Raw genomic sequence first — 24,084 nt, forward strand, 5'->3', positions numbered from 1 at the left:
AAAGATGATAGACAGATAGATGAATACATATAGATATAGATAGATAGATAGGCTAGATAGATAGATGCATAGTAAACTTTCCGTCTCCTGAAGCAGCCACAGCAGCAGCAACAGACGGTAGGCTTGGGAGTGGGTGTGGTCATTCCTGACGACGACATCGACCAGACCTTCCCAGTACCCTCGGCACCGTCTGCACCTCGGCCTGCAATACCCCGCCCTCCGCCCCCTGCCCGCCCTCCTGCTCCTGCCCCAACCCCACCCACGCCTCCCCCCAGGAAGACCTTCACGAGGAGACCCACCCAGCCCTCTATCAGGTGAGCAATACACTTCGGTCCGTATTCCTAGACGTTTTCGGCTCTCACGACAAATATATTTTTTCAAAGCCCACAAAGGAGGGTACTCGGGTTCTCATCATTTGCTTTTCTTTACGCTCATTACCCAGAAGCCTTGTCAAACTATCCCGGGATTATAAAACTATCCATGGATGTACTAAAACAGCCTCTACGAAAGACTTGACAAATGATGTGGGTATTAGGCTATTAACTAAATCAATGAGAAAAGACGAGAATTCTTCCTTCATGAAGCAAGGGATGTATTGAGTACTGTTTCATTTAATTATCACTCCATAACGCTATGTCCATGTATTTATTTGCAAGGGGGGGAGGGTTAAAGGAGGAGATGGGCCATGGCGCTCAGTTACAAAACACGTGCATCGTCGGGGGGAATGATTATCGGTCCATAAAGCTGTGTTCATGTGATTTTCCTTTGTTATGGTGTAGAAGATATGCTAAAGCTAGACACAGTTACAAAAAAGAAAGGTTGTTCCAAAGAAAGTGTAAGAGGAATTAAGAGGCCCAATGACTGCATAATCCTAGTTCCAGTTCACGTGCATAAAGCTGTGTTCATGTGATTTTCCTTTGTTATGGTGTAGACTAGAGGATATGCTAAAGCTAGACACAATTACAAGAAAGAAAGGTTGTTCCAAAGAAAGTGTAGAAGGAACTTGGAAGAGGCCCAATGACTGCATAATACTAGTTCCAGTTCACGTGCATAAAGCTGTGTTCATGTAATTTTCTTTTGTTATGGTGTAGAGGATATGCTAAAGCTAGACACAATTACAAAAAAGAAAGGTTGTTACAAAGAAAGTGTAAGAGGAATTAAGAGGCCCAATGACTGCATAATACTAGTTCCAGTTCACGTGCATAAAGCTGTGTTCATGTAATTTTCTTTTGTTATGGTGTAGAAGGTATGCTAAAGCTAGACACAATTACAAAAAAGAAAGGTTGTTACAAAGAAAGTGTAAGAGGAATTAAGAGGCCCAATGACTGCGTAATACTAGTTCCAGTTCACGTGCATAAAGCTGTGTTCATGTAATTTACTTTTGTTATGGTGTAGAAGGTATGCTAAAGCTACACAGTTACAAAAAAAAAAAGGTTGTTCCAAAAAAAGTGTAGAAGGAACTTGGAAGAGGCCCAATGACTGCATAATACTAGTTCCAGTTCACGTGCATAAAGCTGTGTTCATGTGATTTTCCTTTGTTATGGTGTAGAAGGTATGCTAAAGCTAGACACAGTTCCAAAAAAAAAAGGTTGTTCCAAAAAAAGTGTAGAAGGAACTTGGAAGAGGCCGAATGACTGTATAATATTAGTTCCAGTTCACGTGTCTTTATTTCACTCATTTTGTCTTTATGTTTTTGCTGCTATCTCCTCGCTCAGAAGGCTTTTCCGATACCCTACGCCCCTGTCCACCCAGCAGAGAATGGGTACCAGGTATTAATCGGGGGTTGTGTCCCGTCCCCTGGGATCTGTTCTCCTATAATTCCTTCCCCTTCTGTCTCTCCGGCATATAACCACAGATGTTGCGCCGACTAAACGAAACTTTCCAACTTTTTCCTCGCTCAGAATTGACACGTGCATCGTCGGGGATGACTCCACGTGCCAGGAGCGGCTGGGGGAAGTGTGCCGCACGGAGGAGGAAGTGTCCAGCTGCTACTGTAAGCCTGGCACGGCGCGGCGCAGGCCCAGGACGCCGTGCAAAAGTAAGGCCTCGCGTCGTGTGCTGGAGGATAGAAACTTGTCTTTTTTATCCCTTTCTACTCTTTTTTGCAACGTTTTTCGAAAGGCTGTTGTGTTACCATTATTTTTGTCGTTCCCGATGTCCCCCACTTGATGGATGTCGGTCCCCCTAAGGCCTCGCGTCGTGTGCTGGAGGATAGGAAACTTGTCTTTTTATCTATTTTTTGCTCTTTTTTGCAACGTTTTTCGTACGTCTGTTGTGTTACCTTTCTTCTTTGGTCGTTTCTGATGTCCCCCACTCAATGGATGTCGGTCCCCTAACACTACTTTTCGTTTTATTTATCGTTGTATCCTTCACTGTTCCATTACTTTACAGTGCCATAGTGTGTGTTTTAGGTACAAACACTTTTATTATCAGTTTTATTGTCGTCTTTACTTTTAAATTTGTTCCCCTCGGTGTGTTATTTAAATTCGCTTTGAACGGAGCACACAAGTGGGTTCGCATTTCCTGAGGTGCAAGGTTCCACCCCGGAAATGCGGTTGTGCACATGCGGGTCGACAGTTCTTATAGCTTCCAAAATTTCTTGCACTAATTGCACAGTAATTACCTTACGACTGAGATCATCTGCGTATATAACTTGACTTCTACGTTGGAGGCTTTGCAAAGAATTGGGGTTTAATGTCTGATCTCAGTCGGTATTAATATTTGGTTTTAGGGGGAGGGGGAGTTTTTTTTATAGTAAAGGAAACAGCTCAAGGGCAAAAAAAGAAAATAATAATGACTTCTACGTTGGGGGCTTTGCAAAGTATTGGGTTTAATGTCTGATCTCAGTCGGTACTATTATTTGGTTTTAGGGGGAGGGAGAGGAGGTTTTTTTTTTTACAATAAAGTAATAGCTCAAGGGCAAAAAAAATAATGAAAAAAAAGCCCTCAAATCACTGCTCCTATAAAAAATAGTTAAGAGGAGTGGCCAAACAGAGGTCAGTTTCAGGAGGAGAGGTGTCCCTGGATTCTTTTGCTCCGTTTAGTAAGCTGGTATCCCTTTAGGCTCCATTCAGTCATACCATGTCCACAAGTTCTTGTACTTAATGCTCAATAATCACCTTTTAATTGAGGTTTTCTATATATAACGTGACTTTTGTGTTAAGGGCTTTGTGAAGTATATATATTCAATGCCTTTTTGTTTATTATTTGTCTTTTACTAGGTAGGAAATTAAGGTATCAGGACACCTCACGTAATTGACTGCTCTTTCGGCCACCTCTTCGAATACTTTACAGGAGCAGCGAGTAGCGGGCTTTTTTGTTGTTGTTGTTTCCTTTTTTTGTGCCCTTGTGCTGTCTCCTTTGCTGTAAAAAAAAAAAAAAAAAAAGGAGTGGGGAGGAGTTCCTAGGAATCTCATGGCTCGTTAAGTAAGCTGATATCCATACAGACTATTTCCATTAAGTCATATTCCGTTTTTGAGGTTTTATATATATAACGTGACTTTTGTGTTAAGGGCTTTGTAAAGTATATATATATTCATTGCGTTTTTGTTTATCATTTGTCTTTTACTAGGAGTGGGGAGGAGTTCCTAGGAATCTTTTGGCCCGTTAAGTAAGCTGGTATCCTTACAGACTATTTCCATTAAGTCATATTCCGTCTTTCGCCTCGCAGAAATGGTGTCGCTGCAGGTGTCCATCAAGGTGGATCGCGTGGGCCCGCAGCGCATCGTGTGGAGCGGCCAATACTCTGACCCCGCGTCCGACGAGTTCCGTCTGCTGCAGTGGGAGGCGCACCACGCGGTAAGTGGCGTTTAAGTTTTTAGTGTTTTATGGTTTTAGGTACGATATAGTTTAAGTAAGATGTAGTTTAACCCGGTAGCAGCGGATATCATGTTTCTTAATGGTCCCTCTTAGCGAGAAAATGAGAAAAAATCAGCTCTCACACAAACCATTCCATAATATATATCAAAGCATTTGTGATCAGATTATGTATCATCTATTTTGGGGGGTTTATATCATGGCACAAATTTGGCCCGTCACTGCTACACGGTAAAGCCACAAATTTGGCCCGTCACTGCTACAAGGTAAAGCCACAAATTTGTCCCGTCGCTGCTACCGGGTTAAGTACGGTATAGTTTAGGTAAGATATAGTTGGGAGAAGGTTGGTGGGTATTTAAGTTGTACGTTATGGCCTTAAACTTAATTTCGGATGCTGCTAAGAGGGACAACTTCGCCTGTCTTTGCTTGATTCAGTCTGCGTCTCATCCCAGAATGCTCGGCGACCTTACCTAACCTTCGATCAGTTTGTTAAGGATAAACTTGGATATTCTGATGTGGGCCAGTCGGCATTGTATTTCATGTACTTTAGTGTTCCCGTGAGGCTGTCAAGGTGTATTAAAAAGGTGCTACCAAGGCGTTATTATCATCTCCATATCCTCACCACAGATCACCAACGCCATGTCCAAAACCAGAATCGGGTCGGCGTATTTGGGCAACGCCGTCAACAGCTTCTACTCTCTGGGCGGGAAGGTCATCGTCAACGCCACGGTGAACCTCGAGGACCAGCCTGCCACGAGGACGAGGTCGGTGCGCCAGGCCCTCCAGCGGCAGATGATCCAGGTCATCCAGAGCCACGCCAACAACATCGGGGACTCGCCTCTCGGGGTGGACGGCCCCCTCAACCCCATCCCAGACGTCTCAGGTGTGTGTGTGTGTGTGTACCTACCTAGTTGTAGTTCTTGTTTTTTAATAGTATGCACCTCTTTGGATTCTTTTTAGGTGCAGCGAGTGGCAGGCTTTTTTTTTATTATTGTTGTTTCCTTTTTTGTGTGCCCTTGAGCTGTCTCCTTTGTTGTAAAAAAAAAAAAGTTGTCCATTCTTTCCATAAAATGTTTGACACTCTTTGCCATCATAACATCATCCCTAAAAATCAAGTCCTCACATCCAGCGCTCTATACGGAAAACTGAATTTCTTTACAATATTTAAACACTTTCCTTTCATTAATTTGTGTGTGTTGGTTATATTTTCCAATCAAGACTGGAGAGGTTTACAGGCTGGACAGGTTTTGGTGGGGCATCTGCCGTGAAGATATGATGACCAGAGTTAATATTAGGCAAATTCCTTTACAGGCTTATATAAACTGTGTGTGTATGTCATCATCCCACTGTAATTATTCATTGACCATTGTCCATCAATTGATATTTTTATTCTGTAGTAATTTCTGTCATGGTAAATTGCTACTCTTGGTGATGTTATTTATTATGGTTATTACACATCTGTAGTATGCATACTCTACATTCACTACAGCATGATGGTAACCTCATCAGTGATTATTAATAGGTGATGCCCATGTTTGAAGCTCTGCCCTCATTCCAGATATCAATGAGTGTAATGATATCACTCTTCACAACTGCCACGCCACAGCCACCTGCATCAACAAATTTGGCACCTTCACCTGCCGCTGCCTACCTGGATACACTGACAGGTGGGTACAGTAGTGGTTCTTCTATACTCTTCTGTGGGCCCAAAGTGGAATTATGTTTTGGGACCCCATGATTGGCCTATCCAGTATTTACAAAGGGTATTTACATGGCCATATATAGTTTTATTTATGGATGAGGTCAGCATACTTTGGACAATGTCAAGTAATTAAGGATCACTTATAAATAGTGCCAAAACTCATCCTAAACCAAGTACATAATATTTTGGAGGGGGGTTCCTCTCCCTCTTTCCCTTATGTCATGATGGGCACTGTGATAATGTGACGAATATATCATGTCTATTACAAGAGCTCATGGTATGGGTTTGGCAGTGTGAAGGCAGCACCAAGTCAAGTTTAATAGCTTCATAATATAGTTACACAGGTTGATGATATTCATTGTGGTAGTGTGAAGGTTATATCAGGTCTGCTATAAACTTAACGGTCTGTCTTGTGTAGGCTAATGTTGTCCAGTGTGAAGGATTTATCTGATCTTATTTATATCTTTGTGATGTGATTGTGGAGGTCAACAATGTGCATATAAATGACTGTATGATGTGAAGGCTTGTGATGTGCAGTGTGGTAGTGTGAAGGTTATGTTGGGTCCAGTTTAACCTTTTGATCTGTTATTTTGAGGCTAAAAATGTGCACTGTGTACCATGTGTAGCTTAAATTCATCGTGGTGTGACTATGGAGGCTAACATGCAGTGTAGTAAGCGTGGAGGCCAAATTATGTCTAGTGATAAAGGCTCCTTGACCTGTTATGAAGGAGGTACAGTGTTTTGTGCTCTTGTTGCAGGTTTACTGATGATCCGGAGCTTGTGGGGCGGCGCTGTGAAACCTGTTCCTCGGAGCACTGCAATAAGCGTGGCGAGTGCTCGATTAAGGACGGACAAAAAGTGTGCCAGTGAGTGTCCTGCGTACTCTACATTGGGACCTTTGGGTTGACACAGGACATCACTATGTGTGTCATTCTCTCACATGATATTTAACTGTTGTTTTGATTCTTGGGAATATGTCATTCGTTTCCATTTATCTACCTTCATGAACCCTACTGGCCTTCTTAGCCCTTTTTGTGTGTGTGCAGGTTTTTCTTAGTAATGATCATGTGTTTTTACTTTTACAGAGTGTTCTAACTTTTGAAACTTTCACCATTATTAATCTTTTTTGTACTATATATATTTGACACACACATTGTTTAGTAGAGACTTTCACTTACTGGTTGCTCAGTTTGATAACCTGAATTTTCTTACCAAGTGTCACTTCCTTTTATGAAGTATTTTAATGACATTAACTTTCAACAGGCAACATACTCATAAAGATATATATGTTCATTTTCCATTTCATGTATGTGAATCAGGATTTGTTGCAACTTTTTTCTCAAATACTAATAACTTAAATTTTTGCAGTCTTGATGCCCTAAGCTAGGTAGCCATATTGGAACAACCTTTGATATTTTTATCCATGATTGTGTGGGGGAGGTGCATGTGAGTATGTGCGAAAAATGCAACTCTTATGACCATTAACTGTATATAAATCTTTCAGTCTTATTAATGTGTTTTCAGGCACCAAATAACCCCATGCCAACACTCAGATATTTTTCCTCTCTCACTTTTATGTTTTGTTAATTTCCCATCAAATAGTTCAGTGATGGCCTCATGGTGCTTTTATCCATTTCCAATGTTTTGATTTTTTTGCATTGATTTTAGTATCCCACACCTGGCATCATTTGTAAAGCTTGTCGATCTAGATGTTCCTGCAGCATTTAACAATTCTCAGCTTCTACTTCCCTCATGGGCTTGGCATCATCTGCAAACAGGTTTTCATAACTTGTCATTCCATCCACAATATTGTTATTTATGTATGTGTGAGATTTCAGGAATATGTACGATGTTTTTTTCAGATGCCGTGGCTCCTACTATGGCAGCCAGTGTGAGATAGACGGGGAGGTGCTGGGAGTAGCTGTTGGGGCATCTGTGGCTGCTGTCCTCATCATCATCCTCACCCTTATCTTCCTCTGTATGTGGAGGTGAGTTGATTACAAAGCTGGCCTTGAGTTTTACATAGATGTTCACACCACACAGACCCTGTGGTCCAAAGCTTCATCTACATTAGCAGCATCTGATAACTGCATCTCTCACTTTTTTATCAGATTTCTACGTAATTTGCTCTTTTAAAGATAGGTACCAGATATTTATTTTCAGTCACTCTTGTTTGACCTTTAATGTCAATACACACCAATTTGTGATTGGAAAGAACAAAATGTTTTACCTTAGCATTATTGCTGACTAGATTATCTTGGGTCAATATAACAAGGTCTAGTGTAATATTTTGTTGAGCTGGTTCTGTAACCATTTTATTTAGATCATCTTCTATAAATTCAAGCATACTACATATGTGATTCCCCCTCCATACTTGAGAATGACATCCACTGTAATGTGCTAGTCAGTTGATCTGACAGAAAGGATCATAATTGACATCTATTTTTCTTTTCCATTTTCCTTTTGACATCTCATTATCATAAAATATATTTTTGAACTTTACATGCATGCTATATTAACTCATATACTTGTCTCATAGTTAAAATCAACAATATCTTTATCCATAAGACTGTACCTTATCATTTTAACTAGACAATGTAATGAATCTCCCACCCACCCACTGCAGCCGTCGCTGGAAGGCTCAGGATCGTAAGACTGAAGTGCTGGCTCGAGGTGCTGCGGCAGCTGGGGCAGGCTTGGGTGGCTTCACAGTCAATGTACAGCACAAAGGAGCCACGATGGGCACCCAGTATGGTGTCTCCCTGGAGGACAGGATGCGTTGGGCACAGATTGCAGACACCCTCTCAAAGCATAACATCTATGCTGTGAGTTTTCTTTTCACATGATTCTGAACTTTGCCCAGTGATCACTCAGTCAGTCTGTATATTGAAGACAGAGAGTAAAGAAAATGCTATCAGATATAAATATTTTGTGGGGACTGAATTTGATTTACATGTGAGTGAAGGCCATTTTTGAGAACAAAGTTTGTTTATTCCAGATTCTGAGTCATAAAAACTTCTTAATTATTTCAGGTGGTGGTAAGGGTGGTAGGATGGTATGGCCAGAAAGGAGTTCAATTGATTTTATAAAGTGCTTCTTAATTAAGTCAAACAGATTACATCAATGGGAATATTATGTTTGGCGGATCATTTTTCCCAGTCATTTAATTATTGTGATAAAATATTACTACTTTACAGTTTATATGGCTCACTCATACAGAGGTTTGTGTTTGTGCATTCTTTATAATTTTGTAACTTTTCAGGGCAACTTAACAACAGCAACATCATGTGCTTTGTTTACTTGACTGACTAAAAGGAAGATTCTTGTGGTAACTTTGACTTGACTTACATACCTTCTTTCAGTCTCTTGGCAGGCTAATTTTTTTACCTTATTTTCTCAAAGATGAATTTCCTTTTTACATGTTTGTTTCCTTGAAAAAAATATGTACCTTGTGGTGGTGTGTACGGTGGATCTGAGCATTGTGGTGTCTGTTCTGTAGCATCAGGATGGGCGTGTGGGCAGTGAGGGCGGCCCAAGCCTCTACACTGCCTCCAGTAGTGATTACCTCACCGCATCCCACCTACACTCCCGCCCATTCTCCGCCCTCAACCGTGTCACCCGGGCTCTATCAAATTCCACTCTGGGGGCTGTAGGTGGGAGTGGGCTGGTAGGCCGCCTGCAAAGGGTGTTTGGCCGAGCCCGCACTACCCGAGCCCGGAGGGGAAAACGGGAGCCCACTGAGCAGCCCACCGCCCTCACTCTTCAGCAGCTGATGGCTCTCCATGCCCAGCTGTCCGTTGTTAGTGTTCTGTTCTTGTCTGCTGCTGTTCAATTTTTCACCCCATTTGACATCTTTTAACATATATTTAACCTCATGCACCACCACACCCTGTCAGCATAAACCCCATACACATTAAGGGTCATGCCACACGCTGCTGCATGCTGAGGAAAATTTACACGGCAAAATGTCAGCTAGCAAACTTAACTTGACTAACTATTTTCTACACGGTAAGTGGATGCATCATCTGACACAGTATAGCAATTGTACAAAATTTTTTTGTTTAATAACATTTAATTGATTGATCTGAGTGGATATTGACAGATGCCTGAACAATTAATGAAGGGGACTGAATATCATTTTATTATACTAAATTTAATGTTATAATACTAGAAAGAATAGTCTGTCACAGCAAGACACCTACAGTCAAATTTTCTCTTATATCAGTGAATGGTTTACTCTGAATCTTCATTCCCAGTACTTCTATATAGCCACTGAAAGTTAAGAATACTTTTGTCAATTATTTACAAAGAGGCATAAAAGTGTACAACAAAAATATATGAAAATGAATTCCCTCCAAATCTCAGTTGTACTCATCCCTTAGGGCTTGCATCTCAGTGCCCGGGTGGTTCCTCCTGCATTGTCAGCAAAATTATTTTCTGAGTCTGGTAAAAAGACAACACAAATTGCATGTTTAATACTGTCTTACTATAATGTGACTCCATTTACAGTCACTCTTTGAGAGTGCATCCTTTTTTGCAGAGACAGATTTGCCTAATGTGAGAGTAGCAACATTGTTACTGTGAGACATATTTAATCAGAGCTTTGTTGCAACCCTGCAAAAACAACCCTTTAATCAAGGCTATCTTTTTCTGCATGTCATGTATATACATGCATGTTTCTGCTTAATGCTTTTTCATTCATGATTAGTTTTCAGTTTGCATGATCTAGTTTCAATTTGTGTGTGTGTGTGTGTGTGTGTGTGTGTGCGCGTGCGTGCATGCGTGCGTACGTGTGTGTGTGTTTTACAGACTATTAACAAGCTAATAATGAACATGGGAATGAACAAATATTTTGCAGCAATGCCAGTACTTTATTCAACTGGCATAACATTGCATTCTAGTAACATATCCTGTCTCTTTTGTGGTTGTGGAACATGCATGCAAAAAACTTTAGGTAACACATTATGTATTGCTTTCTTACACAATCATTTATTTTTTAAGATAAATAATTTTTATAATTTCTAAAAAATGAAAGATTTTGGGAGGGCATCAGCCATGAACCAGAGACTAAAGGTGAAAATTGCAAGACTGACTAAATGACTCCTTGTCTTTGTCTTGAGTAGTGTTGTTTTTTTCTAACTTTCCACAAGGCTTCCATTCCCCTTTTCCTGTGACTGTCTTTGATTCATGACATGATATAGACAGACCGACACAAGCAATATGAAGCTGACCATGATGAATTTATTGACATTATAATGAACCACAGTCACTATGGTTTTAACTTTCTTACATGCATTTTTTTTCTTATTTTGGCTATGCTTTGATTGTACATTTCAAAAGAGTGTCTCAAGAGCCCCTTAAAACATAACATTTCACCTCTACCCTTCACAGACTCCTGAGCAGATGCAGGGAGGGGGTAATCCTCCTGTCCCACCTACCTCTTCTGCCCCTACCTCCCACATTTTCCAGCACCAACACTCCAGACAGGTTAGTTACAACCATGCATTGTCTCTGTAACTGCATCTCCCCACTGTTTAAGAAATCTGAACTCTCCATTTATATTCTTCTGCCCTTCGTTTCATAATATATGAAGGATAAATGAAATCTTTGTTATCCAGATGGCAGGTCCGTCCTCTGGAGGATTTCCATCGCTGGGAACCATTGGGTCCAACAATTCCATGCATCCCCAGCAGTTTGGCTTGCAGCACCTGAACCCTATGGCTCACCTCAACTCCCTTGCCCACCAACAACAGCAGCACCAACACTACAGTAAACAAAAAGCATATGGGTCTCAATCAACATATGGACAATATGGTCCATCATCCCTCAACACCATGTGTATGAATCAGTTTTCTTTTGTCATATGTAATACATATATCAGTATTAACAACACTGTTGAAGATATGTAAGAGCAGTTCAGATGTAGATGATGTACCCTTAAAAATGAAAAAGAAAGTGACAATCAGAAATTAATGCAAGTTGGTAGAAGGTGGATTTTGAAGATCATAACTTGAAAATTAAAGTATGATCATATCAGTGAACCAAATATATGTATAATGAAAGGAGTAAGACTATCAACAGTTAATAGAGTACAGGTTTGGAATCATTACACGGGATAATAAACCAGTGAATGGCTTGAATATGTCTTGAAAAGAGACGATAGAAGTGAAGCAGAATGATAATTCAGTATGATAATTCCTAGGATGACCTTCATCCATGAAATCAGCAAGTTAAAGTGTGTTACTAAGACCCAGGATATAAGTGGAGTAAAATAGACCAAGTATTGAAGTTATATTTTGTGATCTTCATCTTATGCTGCTGGCTTATGCTTCCTTCCACTTAGCTTATTGTGGTAAATTAACCACATGTATGGAATTTAAATCATGATTTTCTTCAGTCATTTAACTGTGAGCCTTAACTTCATACAGTATTTTATCTTTTTATGTATGCAGACTTGTTTAGTATTCTTGTCTACATCTAATGTAGAAAGATGGTAATGGCTCAGTAGGGTGAAACTCAGCTCACAATCAAGAATTTTAAAGTCTATGTCGTGTGCACAAAAGCCCTTTATATATAACATATTAATTACCATTGCAATACATATAATTTACCTTTATTTGCAGCTCATGATGGGGTGTCCCGAGCCCCCACTCTTGGAGCAAGAACTCCTGTACCACTGGTGGATGTTGGGGGGGCCACCACACTGGGACCCATGGGTGGGGCAAGTGTAGCTCACACAGGTCATGAGGGATCTGAGGATGAGGTTGAGCGGCCCTACCACTTGCCTCGCCCCAAGTCTCGCATCTCCCTTGGGGTGGGTACCTTGGCCGCCCAGCACTCCCGCATCGCACGCAGCTACAATTCTCTCCTCTTCTAGACCTTAAGTGTTGAGGTGCTTGTGTCACAGAGTAGAAGTTTGGGAGGGCTCATCAAATACAATTAACAACACCTGAACTCAGTGTGAACGATGGCACCCTTTCTCCTAGATCTGCACGCCACAGGTCCAAACATTTATTGTGTGAATGGTACTAAGGAAGGATAGGTTCAGTGAGTGATTTGGGTTAGCAGCAACATCTTGGAAGCACACCAGTCACCAGCTACCTTCATGGCTCCTGATAAAATGTTGACTCCATGTAAATTAAATATCTACTGCTTGTTTTACCTAATACTTAACATATAACAATATCCAGTATACGTAAGGTCACAGCACTGTCTTTCACAAGCTTTCATACTCCTGGTAGTAAATATATTTAGATCTTATCCCTTAAACCTAGATTAACACATCATGTGCTGTGCAGTGCAGATTCCATTGCCGTCACAGGCTCAGTGAAGCAAGCCACATATGTAACATTCACCAGTGACTTTCAATACTCCACACCATTAATATGAAGAAGTTTTCCAGTAATGCTTATTCTCACTGATGGTAATAGCAAACCATTCCAGCCATGGGTTTCACAAAGTCTGTCACATTTGACTTTAATTATTGACAATGACCAGCATATATATGGACTATAATGAAATTGATCATTGAAGAATTAAAATGCCTTTTGAAAGAATTTAGTTTGGCTTATGAAGTCAGACTATTTTAATCTGAAAAAAAAAAGTTACATGTCTTCTGAGAATAATGTATCCCGTACTACATCACACGTCACCGCACCTTACTCCAACTAAGTCTTATTGGCTCCTGGTGGGCTGTCCATAAAACTTTATAGTCCTTCACATTCTATAATCATTGACCATTCACACACACACACACACACACACACACACACACACACACACACACACACACACACACACACACACACACACACACACCATTATTTCTTTAGTAGCTAACTAAATCACTTTCAGCGTATGGTGTATGTGCTATGCGTGTAGTATACATTTGCTTTCTACCTTCTCTAATTATAAATTAACTTTCCTGCAATACTAACCAATAGCTACCTCATTTTCTTCTAAATATGTGTGTGTGTGTGTGTGTGTGTGTGTGTGTGTGTGTGTGTATCATTTAACCAAGGGTCTTATTATGTGATGATTATGCAATTGTGAGTCACTACCCTCTTGGAAGAGTTTGGAGCTCCAAATTGGCAGATCTGTGGGTACGGCTGGACCCTCATACACCACACGTCCCATCCCCCTTGCTGAAGGAATGACACTAACCACTCTTGTTAGCGAGAAATCTTTACGGCCTTAGCAAGGCACAAACCTCAATCTGCTGGGGACAAGTTTGAGTGCATTAGTGTGTGTGTGTGTGTAGTGATGAAAATAATCTTGGATATTTAAGTAAATAGATAAAGCTTTGACTATGACGTCATCTCTGATGTTATGTAAACTATCTGCCTTTATATTGTTTACATCGTATATATATATATATATATATATATATATATATATATATATATATATATATATATATATATATATATATATATATATATATATATATATATATATATATATGTCAGAAGATGAAGCTTAAGTACCTGAGTGGCATATGAATGGTGATGTGGACCATTTCATATAACAATATCCTTTTGAATAATTTTTCCACTTATTCTCAACTCCCAATTTACTTTATTTTGCTTTGATTGTGAGGTACAAATAGTATGGTCTTTATTAATATTTCATCAAGAAAACTTAAGTATTTTGCATATCATGTTTTTCTAAGGATAGTAATACAGAAGTGGTATATAAATGTGTAACTGTCTCGTGTTTTAGTTAGCGTGGCCTAAGTGTTACATGCTGAACAGGTTTCAGGTGTGTGCCCTGCAGTATTATGGGAGGAGGGAGTTTACAGGTGTTTCAGTTGTAGTGGAGGTCACCTGGTGTGGGCAGGGTAGTGCTGCTGACCCACTAACCCCTGGCTTCTTTTGGCCTTCACACAGGACTCCAGTGACATTTATTATGAGCCGGACGACATCCAGACTTCCATCTCGCCCCGTGGTCCCCCCTCCAGACCCCCTCCCCCCCTCCCCAGGACCATGCACCCTCAGACCTACAATTACCCCTTCTTCCATTGACTGTCCCTCTGTTTCACTCTGGCCAAGGGTACTGTTAATAAGGATCATAATGGGGAAGCTTGAGAAATTTACTATTTCTTCCCATGAGGTCTTTTTTCTTACATGGGAATTCAATAGCATTTGTCTCATGTGAATGCAAGAACCATTCTTGCTGTGTAATTTTAGAAAAGTTCAGTTATTTGTTTTTCATTTGTACATGTTGTACAAGTATATGATTTCTGTACTCATGAAGTAAGGAGCACACTTAATAGTTTAACTCCAAAGGTATTAGTAGTTGATTACACATTATTCTTCCGTTGTCTGTCCATCTGTCTGCATTTTATTCCCCACTAACATATTTACCTGCTCACCTCTGACTTACATTATACAGTCTTCATCCACAGTGATGAAAAACCCACTTTTGTTAACTATTGGTTACCTACGCTGCCACCCCACACTCACATTGGAAACTGTCATATAAGCCTGTTTGATAGTTTTCTCAGCATTTTCTACAGAAAATTTATTGTAGTCACCATGTTATGCTGGAAATGTGTCATCATTCTCCTCTTCTGGCTTGCCATGGTCAGTGGCTCTGCACTTTCCCTTTAATATTTACACTTTTTGGTGATGTTGACCGCTACTGTGTGGTGTCTTACCATGCACTACCAACCCACAATTTACAGTTTTGTGTTGATTAATTTCTTGAAGCTCATGAAGATATTTTCATTGTTGTGGTGAATACTTGCATATACTTGAACACCCTCCATTATCCAACCAGTAACAGTAGGTGTATCTGCATGTATACCTATGTATGCATATTATCAACCTGTATTTCAAACAGGTTAGAAACCAAGGGAGGTACCCCAAGACTAAAGTGTGTGAGTTTTTAGTTTCATGTATAAATGCCTCAATGCATAACTTGAAGGAAACTTCAAGCCAGTCAGTATGTGAGGACCAACTCAAATATGTGATACTTGACCCTCATGCTCATGTTGCTATTACTTTTGTTAATACATAATGTGTGCTTTTTACTTTAAAATGATCCTTACAGTATAATTTCCCTTTTGGCAAAAATTAGGCAGAAGCATTACATATGCTATGTAGAGTGACATGAAATTTCTAGTTGTTGAACTTCATCAGAATAACTTTTTTATGAATTTGATCACGTTTTTACTCACTTTTTTATTTTTCCTTCCTATGTGTTGCCTTTGCTGTGATGACTCACTCTCCTTTGGTGCTCAGAAGGACATTTACTGCTCCTTGTGCTTAAATTGTCCAAAAGAAAAATCAATGTCAAACAAGATACACATACCTCCAGTTTCATCAGCCATGATTGCCCAACAACAAATATGTTGAAATACATTATGAATATTATGTTAATGCATGAGTGTGTCAGCCAAACAAGGGTCTGGAGGAGCTAAAGCAAACTGAACTCATTGCTGCATCATGTCATTCTGCCAGAGCTTGACTGGAAGATAGACCATTCATATTTTCAAGCTAGATGAAGCCAATGATATTTTTGCATTAGGGAAGAGTCCCAAGTGCCTCTCCCAAGGCAGCCATTCTGTCTGAGAGACCACATGTACTATAGTGTGTGTTTGTGTATATGTGTGAGTGTGTGTGTCACTGTGTGTGTGTGTGTGTGTGTGTGTGTGTGTGTGAAAATATATATATATATATATATATATATATATATATATATATATATATATATATATATATATATATATATATATATATATATATATATATATATGCACACTCATTCACACATGTATATATGTATGTATATCATATTTTCTACGTCGATCTCCAAATAGGTAGATAAAGCCTATTGGTCTTTTATTTTTTTCAGTACACCGGTTCATAAGATGTATAGTCTATTTATCCACACTAAAATAATAAATGTTTTTTTCTGAAATAATTTTATTATGTAGTGTCTCCCACCATTCTCATCAATGTGCTCAGCCCCCAACCACTATAGCGAAATACACTGATTTACCAAAATTTTTCAGTTTAGTAAGTAATTGGTGATATAAATTACAGTTTTGGTAAGAAGTGATAGATATTTACTCATTAGTCTGAAAAAAGGAAATGCAGGGTAATGAAATTTAGTAATGTAACTCAACAGTTATGCATTTTATCAATCATATAATAATAATAAATCTTTAAGCATAGACCTAGCAACCTAAGAGATTAGATAAATGAAAATTTCACACATTCATAATTTACCTATTCAAATCATCACATCCTATCATGCAACCAGATTAGACACTACATATTCAGAGATGTTGTAAAACATCAAATATCTTTGTAACCATATATAAATATATATATATATATATATAGATATATATATATATATAGAGTCTTTATATATATATATATATATATATATATATATATATATATATATATATATATATATATATATATATATATATATATATATATATATATATATATATATATATATATATATATATATATATATATATATATATATTGTTATGTGATAACAAATTACTCTTTCATTACTTTCAACATTCAAGGATAGAAAACAATGAATCTTAATCCAACAAATGTATCTCATATCTTAAGTATTCCTATTGATTTTAATTATGTAGCTGCACACTGGTCTCCTGCACTAAGAAGCTGAAGGGTGGAGAGGGAGAGCAGTAGAGTGCCTCCAGTAAATGTCTCCTGCCCTCCACGTATCCACTTTGTCGGGATTGAGAGGTGCACCAGACTTGGAGATGTGCGCGTGGTAGCCGTGGGAGGACAGCCACTGAACCATTTCCCGAAGGTGGTGCGGGCGACATGGGGCATTGAACTTGTGTCGGTTGTTGGCCAGCACCGTCCACTCCATGAAGATGTACGGCGTGAAGCGGGCGGTGAGGAGATCGTGTCCCCCCAATACCGCCTCACATTCCCGTCCCTCTGGTAGAACAAAATCCACCTGATGTGAATTCTTTGATTTAAAGATAGAGTGTATTTTGACAGTCTTTATAGAACATAGGCTGTTTTTAAAGACCAACAAATAAATGAACTTCCTAATAATATATATGTGCATAATACTGAGCCATCTCACAAAATAATGACGCAAGATCACTTACCGCTGTCGAGCTTGACGATGACCACTGAGGTATTGATAAAGGGAGCCAGTGAGTCGAGGGTGATGGAGGTGACCACATCATGAGGGCGTGAAGAGCGGATAGACTCGGCCTCCTGTGGGGTGACATCCACTACAGATGTGCCCCCAAGGTTGCCATTCTTGTACTTCAGCTGAGGGAGGAATTAAGACACGTGATCATTGATTGCACTGCATCCTCACACAATTGATGGAGCCACTAGCTTCATTTGTATTTTCTTTACGATATTCTCACCAACCTTGACCTGCGTTGGCTCCCGGGTCACAGCATGAAGTAGTATCGTGATCTTCTCGGAAACATCTCCTGCAGTTGCCCCCGCGTGAAGATGAACAGCCGAGGCATAGACCGGCTCCACAGCTACCACAGTCGCCCCGAGATGCGCTCCCATCAGGCTGAACACTCCTATGTGAGCCCCAATGTCCACCAGAGTGCTAGACCTGCAGACCCATGAAGCAGTGACACACACACACACACACACACACGCACAGAATAAAGGAGCTATGAAAATTAGAAAAAAAGTATCCTACTAATAATGAAACAAGAAGAAATATAGCCTATACAATTCTTCAAGTGTGAACCTGAGAAATAAATTGTCGTATCACTTGTAGGAAAACAACACCACAATCCGAAACATTAGAGAGATGATGAAGAAGGGGGATAATCAGCGTTCTAACCAAAACCATGTCGAAAGAACACAAAAGCTTATGGAATGAATTATGAGAAGAAGGCGAGTTAGACCACGCGTTTGATTCGGTAGCCCTATCGCAAAGTATTAAGAAAAACAAGATAATGTAATCCAAATAAAAACACCGGTTCACTGCTGTTACATCCTGCACTCTACAATATCGGCAGTCTGCCTGTACCAAGACCACTCCGACCTCTGTGTATCGTGACGCGTGAGTCGTACGTGGGATGTTATGTCATGAGGAGCAAGAGCAAGCATATCAACTTGAGGCAGCAAAAAAAAAAAATATGTAATATATTATGCATATCAGTGTTGGCCAAAGCGTTGTGTGCCTCATCCATGACGGACTACGGTCGCCCGCCGGGGGCCATATTCAGAAAGCAGGTTGTAAGCCCGAGGGTGTAACTCCTTACACCCGCATTCAGAAAGGAGGTTGCGGGGAGGGTTTAACGTTTAACTCAGAGAGGACAGGTTGTAGCTCAGAGAGGCAGCTGATTGGGCAACGCATTCATGACGTCATCACACTCGTCCCAGCGAATCACGAGCGAGTCAGAGTCGATGAAGAAAGTGTGCCAGCCAATCACTGACAGACGCCACTGCGTTAAGGTTGCCAGATGTCATATATTATGAATTTAGCGTCACTGAAATAACTGAGATCAGACAGTTACAACTTGAATAGTTACATGCACCTCTCTAGTGGCACATTCAAGTCATCAGTGACGCTAATATTCATAATATATGACGTCTGGCGACTTTAGCGCAGTGGCGACTTAAGTGTTACTGACGGTAGAAAGGTAGAAATTGGAAAGCCAAACACGGCATTTGCTTGCGTGACGTGCCGTGGCCAGAGGCAGGCGACATGGTGTACACCCCACAGCGGACTTAGTGTTGCTGCACCACATTCTACACATTAATAGCTAAACCATTAAAAATTACACCATGTACAATAGTTTCTTCTGATGTTTTTGATGTTTATTTTTTATGATTTGACCTTCATTGGCATCGGTGAATAAATCGTTTCCCCTTTTTCCTCACCCGAAGGGGGGGAAGGGGAAACCGAAGCATTTCTGGTGAAAGCGAAGGTTAGAATCGTTAAAAACACAAAAAAAACATGGGATAAACCTTGTCTATATAGTGAAATGCATACTGGTCCTAATTACTTCAGTATTATCGAATGTAATTTTGTCCCTTAGCCAAAAAAATCGTGGGTGCTGGCAGTGGTCTGACTGAGGATGTAAACAAACGCAACCCCTGTATCATCTCGCTTTTATGGAAGAAATTTGCCATATTGACTCTTATACTTTAATTTTGTTGTCAGGAAACACTAATTAGGACATATTTCATGTCAATATAAAGAATGTTGTAAGATTTACACCACCTCCGTCGAGGTTGTAACTTACATCCTCCTTACACCTCCTTTACAACCTCCCGGATGCTTCCTGAATTCGGGTGTGAGGGTCGGAGGTTGTACCTCGGCCTTACAACGTTGTAAGTGTTTTCTGAATATGGCCCCGGCGGGCAGCCATTGGCTGCTATTGTCCTTGTTCGGCGCGGCGTGCAGTGGCCAACTGACTGTGTACGACCAAGGTCTAAGTAAATTTCTTTAGATCTTGTGTACAACTATATGTACGACAGCCTGTCCACCTCTACGGCCGCGCTGGTGCGGCAGCTGCAGTAGCTGCACGTGCGGCCACCGGGCGCCATGCTGCGGCCCGTGCAGCGACAGCAGGACGGCCACGTACAGCTGTGGGCTCTTCGCCCTGGCCTTTGAGTTCAGCATCTCTCACGGGCAGGACCCGTGCGGTGTGCATTACGAGCGGGTCAGCATGGAGCACCACCTTATCTGGTGCCTCGAAAACGCCGTTGTGAAGCCGTTCCCTGCTGTGTCCAAGGGAACAGAGGACTGAGACGGGTGGTCACCTTACCAGTGCCTAAACTACTAGTTAAGCTCACTCAACATCAATTGGAGGACTGAGGAGGAGGATCACCTTGCCAAGTTACCAATGCCAAGACTCCTGTGTGAGGTATACCTGAACGTTTTTACAAGTGACAAACGCTAAAAATAACTTCGAATCCACTCTCAACAAGGTTACCCGGCCGCGGTCACCTTTTCTCTGTATCTACAAACCATTGATATGCCTTTTCTCTGTGCTAACTATATAGATCTTAAGTAATGTGCGTAATCTTGGGGGCATACGCAATGGCTGGGCGTGGCTCATCTCCGTCGCATTAACCCTTCGTCGGGAATGGAACTTTTGAGAGTAGAAGAATGCATATGCATATCTAGAACAAACAGTTAGTGCATATCCAGACCACGAAAACTACATCAGGAAGAGAGTAAAAATGAGATGGAGTGCTATTGGTAAACATGGTAATTTCAACAATAGTAGCCTGCCACTCTCCCTGCATAAAGAGAAAGATGTCAATCAATATATCCTGCCAATATCTTAACATACGGTGCAGAAACTTGGCGTCTTGCAGAATATTTAGAGGAAAAGCTAAGAAGCACACTAAGAGGAATGGTGACAAATATATGCTAGGTAAAATATGGAGACAGAAAACGAGCATAATGGAATAGAAAATAAACACAGGTTAATTAGATACTATGAAGAATATGAAATGAACTTGGGCAGGTCATATGCGTAGAGCTCAGATGGACAACGACAGTAACAGTAGCAACCAAGAAATTGTAACAGAAAACAATGGTAGGCAGACAATGAGGTGGAGAGATGGAGAACGTTGCGAAATGCCTTTGTCCTGGAATAATCTAATATCTGATGATGATGATGATTCTAATAAGTCATAGGGAGTGCACAGGGCAGAACACTGACGGGTAAGATCGCAGGGCAACAGGAAGCAAGGCAAGAGTGCGAGCCTGCCAAACGCCTTCCGTCTTGAGCTGATTGGAAATGTGGCGATCCAGCGAGGCGGGGTGAGGGCACACGGGATAACTCGGATCTGTCCTGCCGGGGAGGATCAAGATTTCGTTACGGAGAATGTGCACATCAACGTTACCTCTCTCCCCCCTCTCTATCACTATATATCTCTACTTGTCTCTATCAGCGTTGCCAGATTATCGTATTTACCACATTGTATTTATCATTTTTAAGCCTCAAACTCTCGTACCTACACAAATAACGAAAGAATATTAAAGTTAGCGTTAAAACTGTTATTTATTGATGTTTGTTTGTTTGTTTTTGCTATAGATATCAGTCAGAAACTACGAAAGTCCAATACGCCTCAACATATGTTTTTTTTATTTTTGTACAATGGAGATTTTTATTTTTTGTAACTAGCCTAGTCAGGGGTTTGTCTGCAAGACCAGCCATTCCCCTTTGTTGTATTTTACAACAATAAATATTTCAATTCAATTCAATTCAATTCCAATACGGTGTGTACGACAATTTGGCAACGCTGGTCTCTATCTACCTCAAATATGATTCATTCTGATTGATCAACTGATATAAGAACTTTATTCTAAGATAAGCATTTTCAAGCTAAAGTGAGGTTGTTACTCACTTTGTGTGGAGGCAGTGCGCGTTGCTTGAGGCAGGATGGGTCATATCGAGGCTGATGATCTCCCCCAAGGTGCCGCGGCCATTCAGAAACCTTTCCAGCAGGCCTTCACTTTTCCCTGTCCTCATGACCACTGTTCCAGGCACCGAATACTTTCAAACGAGAATATTCTAATTAAAAGTTAATATCTACTAGTGATGAAACTTTTCCCTCTCTTAGAATTACTTTGCTTGCTTGATGCAATGTAGCACTTACCATGGAGGGCGGCGTGTGGCCATCTTCCAAAGTATGAGCAGGCAACCCCAGCTCGTCTCGCGCCCCTGTATTGTGTCTCGTGGCTTCCTCCTCACCCGTCCCCAGCATCAGCACCAGCCCCACAGCCGCCACCACGGCCACAACCACCGCTGTGAAAGTAAACACCTCTGTAGCATAGTACCAAGTGACTGATGTTGCAGCGACCCGTGACTTACAACCATCTCCGGGGATAAGTTACCACCACCTTTGAGCATCCAGCGCCTGTACTGCAATTCCAGTCCTCCTGACAGTAATGAGTAACAACAGCACGTGCCTCCCTCCATCTGTTATTTAGCTCTTTATTTATGAAGATGTACGTAGGGACACGGTGAACAGAGGCTTACGACCCTATTCGAGGTCGCGAACCGCTCCTTGAGGAACCCCCAATATAAAGTGCATGGCATAACACGGTGAAAATATTATATACTTGAACAATTACTACGGGCAACTACCTGCGACCTGTAGTCTTCGTTTGCACCTGCCGGGGCGTCGTCGCCAGCTGCCCATGGTGAGGACGGCACGATTTTTCTGCTACTTGTCAGTCATCAGTCTGGCCAGGAGGCACTGACACCAGGTGACTCATTAACACTCCATATAATCAGTCTAAAAGCTTAAGAATACACCGTAATGTTGCTTGAGTTCTGTCTTTTTAATCATGATGCAAAATTCTGCTCCTTTGTTTAGCCTGGAACACCAATGATAGTGTAGTTATCACTCTCCGTGGATGTTCACTATGAGAACTTTCCAGTCTGAAGTCCAAACCGCACGGGGGCTGCAATCAGTACATCAGCCCCTGTAGGGTGATGCTGGTGGGGTGGGGTGCCAGGTGGGGGGCCTGATCGATCACGGACGCTTGGCCACTAGAGAGGCTTCGGAGGGCGGCACTGACGGCTTAGGGCACTCGTGGAAAGGACGTATACTTCCTCTTGGCTTTCAGTAGACACCCCCTAAGTAATCACAAGGGGATGTCATCAGGGAAATACACGATTTTCAAACATTATAAACAGCAATTAACGTATCACTGCAAAAACAAATTACTGAAATGGCAAGCTTCACTCTAAGGTTAAGTGACTCCCAGAATCAGCAGCAATGTAAGCTACAAACAATCGGTCGTCTCCGTGGGTTTGAGAGCTGGAACAAGGTCACGGAACAACGAGTGTGACAGCGCAGGAGAGGGAGTGACGGTCTCAACAGAAGCTAAAGAGGCACTGGCCGAGGCACTGCGGCAGCCAGGCCGAGTGAGACCCTGAAAGCAAGGGGAGCCTCAAGAGTGGAGGTGAGGCGGTGCGCGGTTATGAGGGGAGCAGCAGACTCAGAATGGGTGTCTTATCTCAAAGGATGTCGTCGGTCACATTAGGCATTGATGCATTCCATTTGCGACTTATAATAGTGCATTTGTTATCCAGAAATCACATGAACTTAGTAAATGCTCATAGGTTACAGTTTTACGCACGGGAAATGATGTAATGTGGACTAATGATGACGGTGGTGTGCATGTTATATGTATCAACACCCAAACACTTATGAAAAAATGCCGATTTCAGTTTTTTTTTTCATGCTCCTTCATTTGTGCCAAAGAGAACCAATTGTACGACCCTTCTCTTCTTCCTTCCATTATTCCTTCCTTCCTTCCTTCTTTCCTTTCTTTCTTTAACATCTCATTTCCTCTCCTCGTTCCACTTTTCCTCCTGTACCTACTGGCCGCGTGTTGGTCTATGTTTAATGATTTCGATTAATGGTGACGAGATCAGCTTAATTACTGCTTAAAATATGTCACAAATAAATATTAAGAACGCACAAATAGGCTACATCTGCTTGCGTGTAGCCTACCCTCAGGTTACGCTTTTGAAGAAGACCTATTCAGAGAGTATGTTGTGCCTCTTCAAGCAGTGAAAGAAAAGTTATTTACAGCTGATA

At 41.0% G+C, this 24,084-nt stretch overlaps 2 protein-coding genes across 7 annotated transcripts in view; one reads left to right on the top strand and one right to left on the bottom strand.

Annotated features, from left to right (window-relative positions):
- LOC127009532 (nascent polypeptide-associated complex subunit alpha, muscle-specific form-like) overlaps positions 1-16,171 on the top strand; it is a 56,575-nt gene extending 40,404 nt beyond the window's left edge. The window contains exons 4-16 of one of the 4 annotated variants that reach the window (XM_050882700.1): positions 94-314; positions 1,902-2,038; positions 3,671-3,798; positions 4,444-4,699; positions 5,375-5,483; positions 6,277-6,384; positions 7,381-7,506; positions 8,145-8,343; positions 9,018-9,317; positions 10,910-11,005; positions 11,137-11,356; positions 12,142-12,332; positions 14,407-16,171. In XM_050882700.1, the coding sequence (XP_050738657.1) occupies positions 94-314; positions 1,902-2,038; positions 3,671-3,798; positions 4,444-4,699; positions 5,375-5,483; positions 6,277-6,384; positions 7,381-7,506; positions 8,145-8,343; positions 9,018-9,317; positions 10,910-11,005; positions 11,137-11,356; positions 12,142-12,332; positions 14,407-14,541 (2,226 nt within the window). In that variant the 3' untranslated portion in view covers positions 14,542-16,171. Of the gene's footprint in view, positions 1-93; positions 315-1,901; positions 2,039-3,670; positions 3,799-4,443; positions 4,700-5,374; positions 5,484-6,276; positions 6,385-7,380; positions 7,507-8,144; positions 8,344-9,017; positions 9,318-10,909; positions 11,006-11,136; positions 11,357-12,141; positions 12,411-14,406 lie in introns of all 4 variants that reach the window. The other 3 variants (XM_050882701.1, XM_050882702.1, XM_050882703.1) reach the window with 3 other exon arrangements.
- Positions 16,172-17,017: 846 nt separating this feature from the next.
- Positions 17,018-23,458, bottom strand: LOC127009533 (uncharacterized). 3 transcript variants are annotated; one of them, XM_050882705.1, is made up of 8 exons: positions 23,272-23,458; positions 22,620-22,852; positions 22,129-22,277; positions 21,877-22,025; positions 21,189-21,320; positions 17,911-18,109; positions 17,637-17,805; positions 17,018-17,460 (listed from the first exon to the last, which is right to left on the bottom strand). In XM_050882705.1, the coding sequence occupies exons 2-8, from the start codon at positions 22,672-22,674 to the stop codon at positions 17,168-17,170; spliced, it is 1,146 nt and encodes a 381-aa protein (XP_050738662.1). In that variant the 5' UTR covers positions 22,675-22,852; positions 23,272-23,458; the 3' UTR covers positions 17,018-17,167. The 3 variants fall into 3 exon arrangements, with proteins under 3 accessions (XP_050738662.1, XP_050738661.1, XP_050738663.1); XM_050882704.1 differs by having other exon boundaries at positions 22,620-23,114; XM_050882706.1 differs by lacking the exons at positions 21,877-22,025; positions 22,129-22,277; positions 22,620-22,852; positions 23,272-23,458 and having other exon boundaries at positions 17,019-17,460; positions 21,189-21,451.
- Positions 23,459-24,084: the final 626 nt, after the last annotated feature.

This window comes from Eriocheir sinensis, chromosome 41 (genome assembly GCF_024679095.1).
Source record: "Eriocheir sinensis breed Jianghai 21 chromosome 41, ASM2467909v1, whole genome shotgun sequence".
NCBI lineage: Eukaryota > Metazoa > Arthropoda > Malacostraca > Decapoda > Varunidae > Eriocheir > Eriocheir sinensis.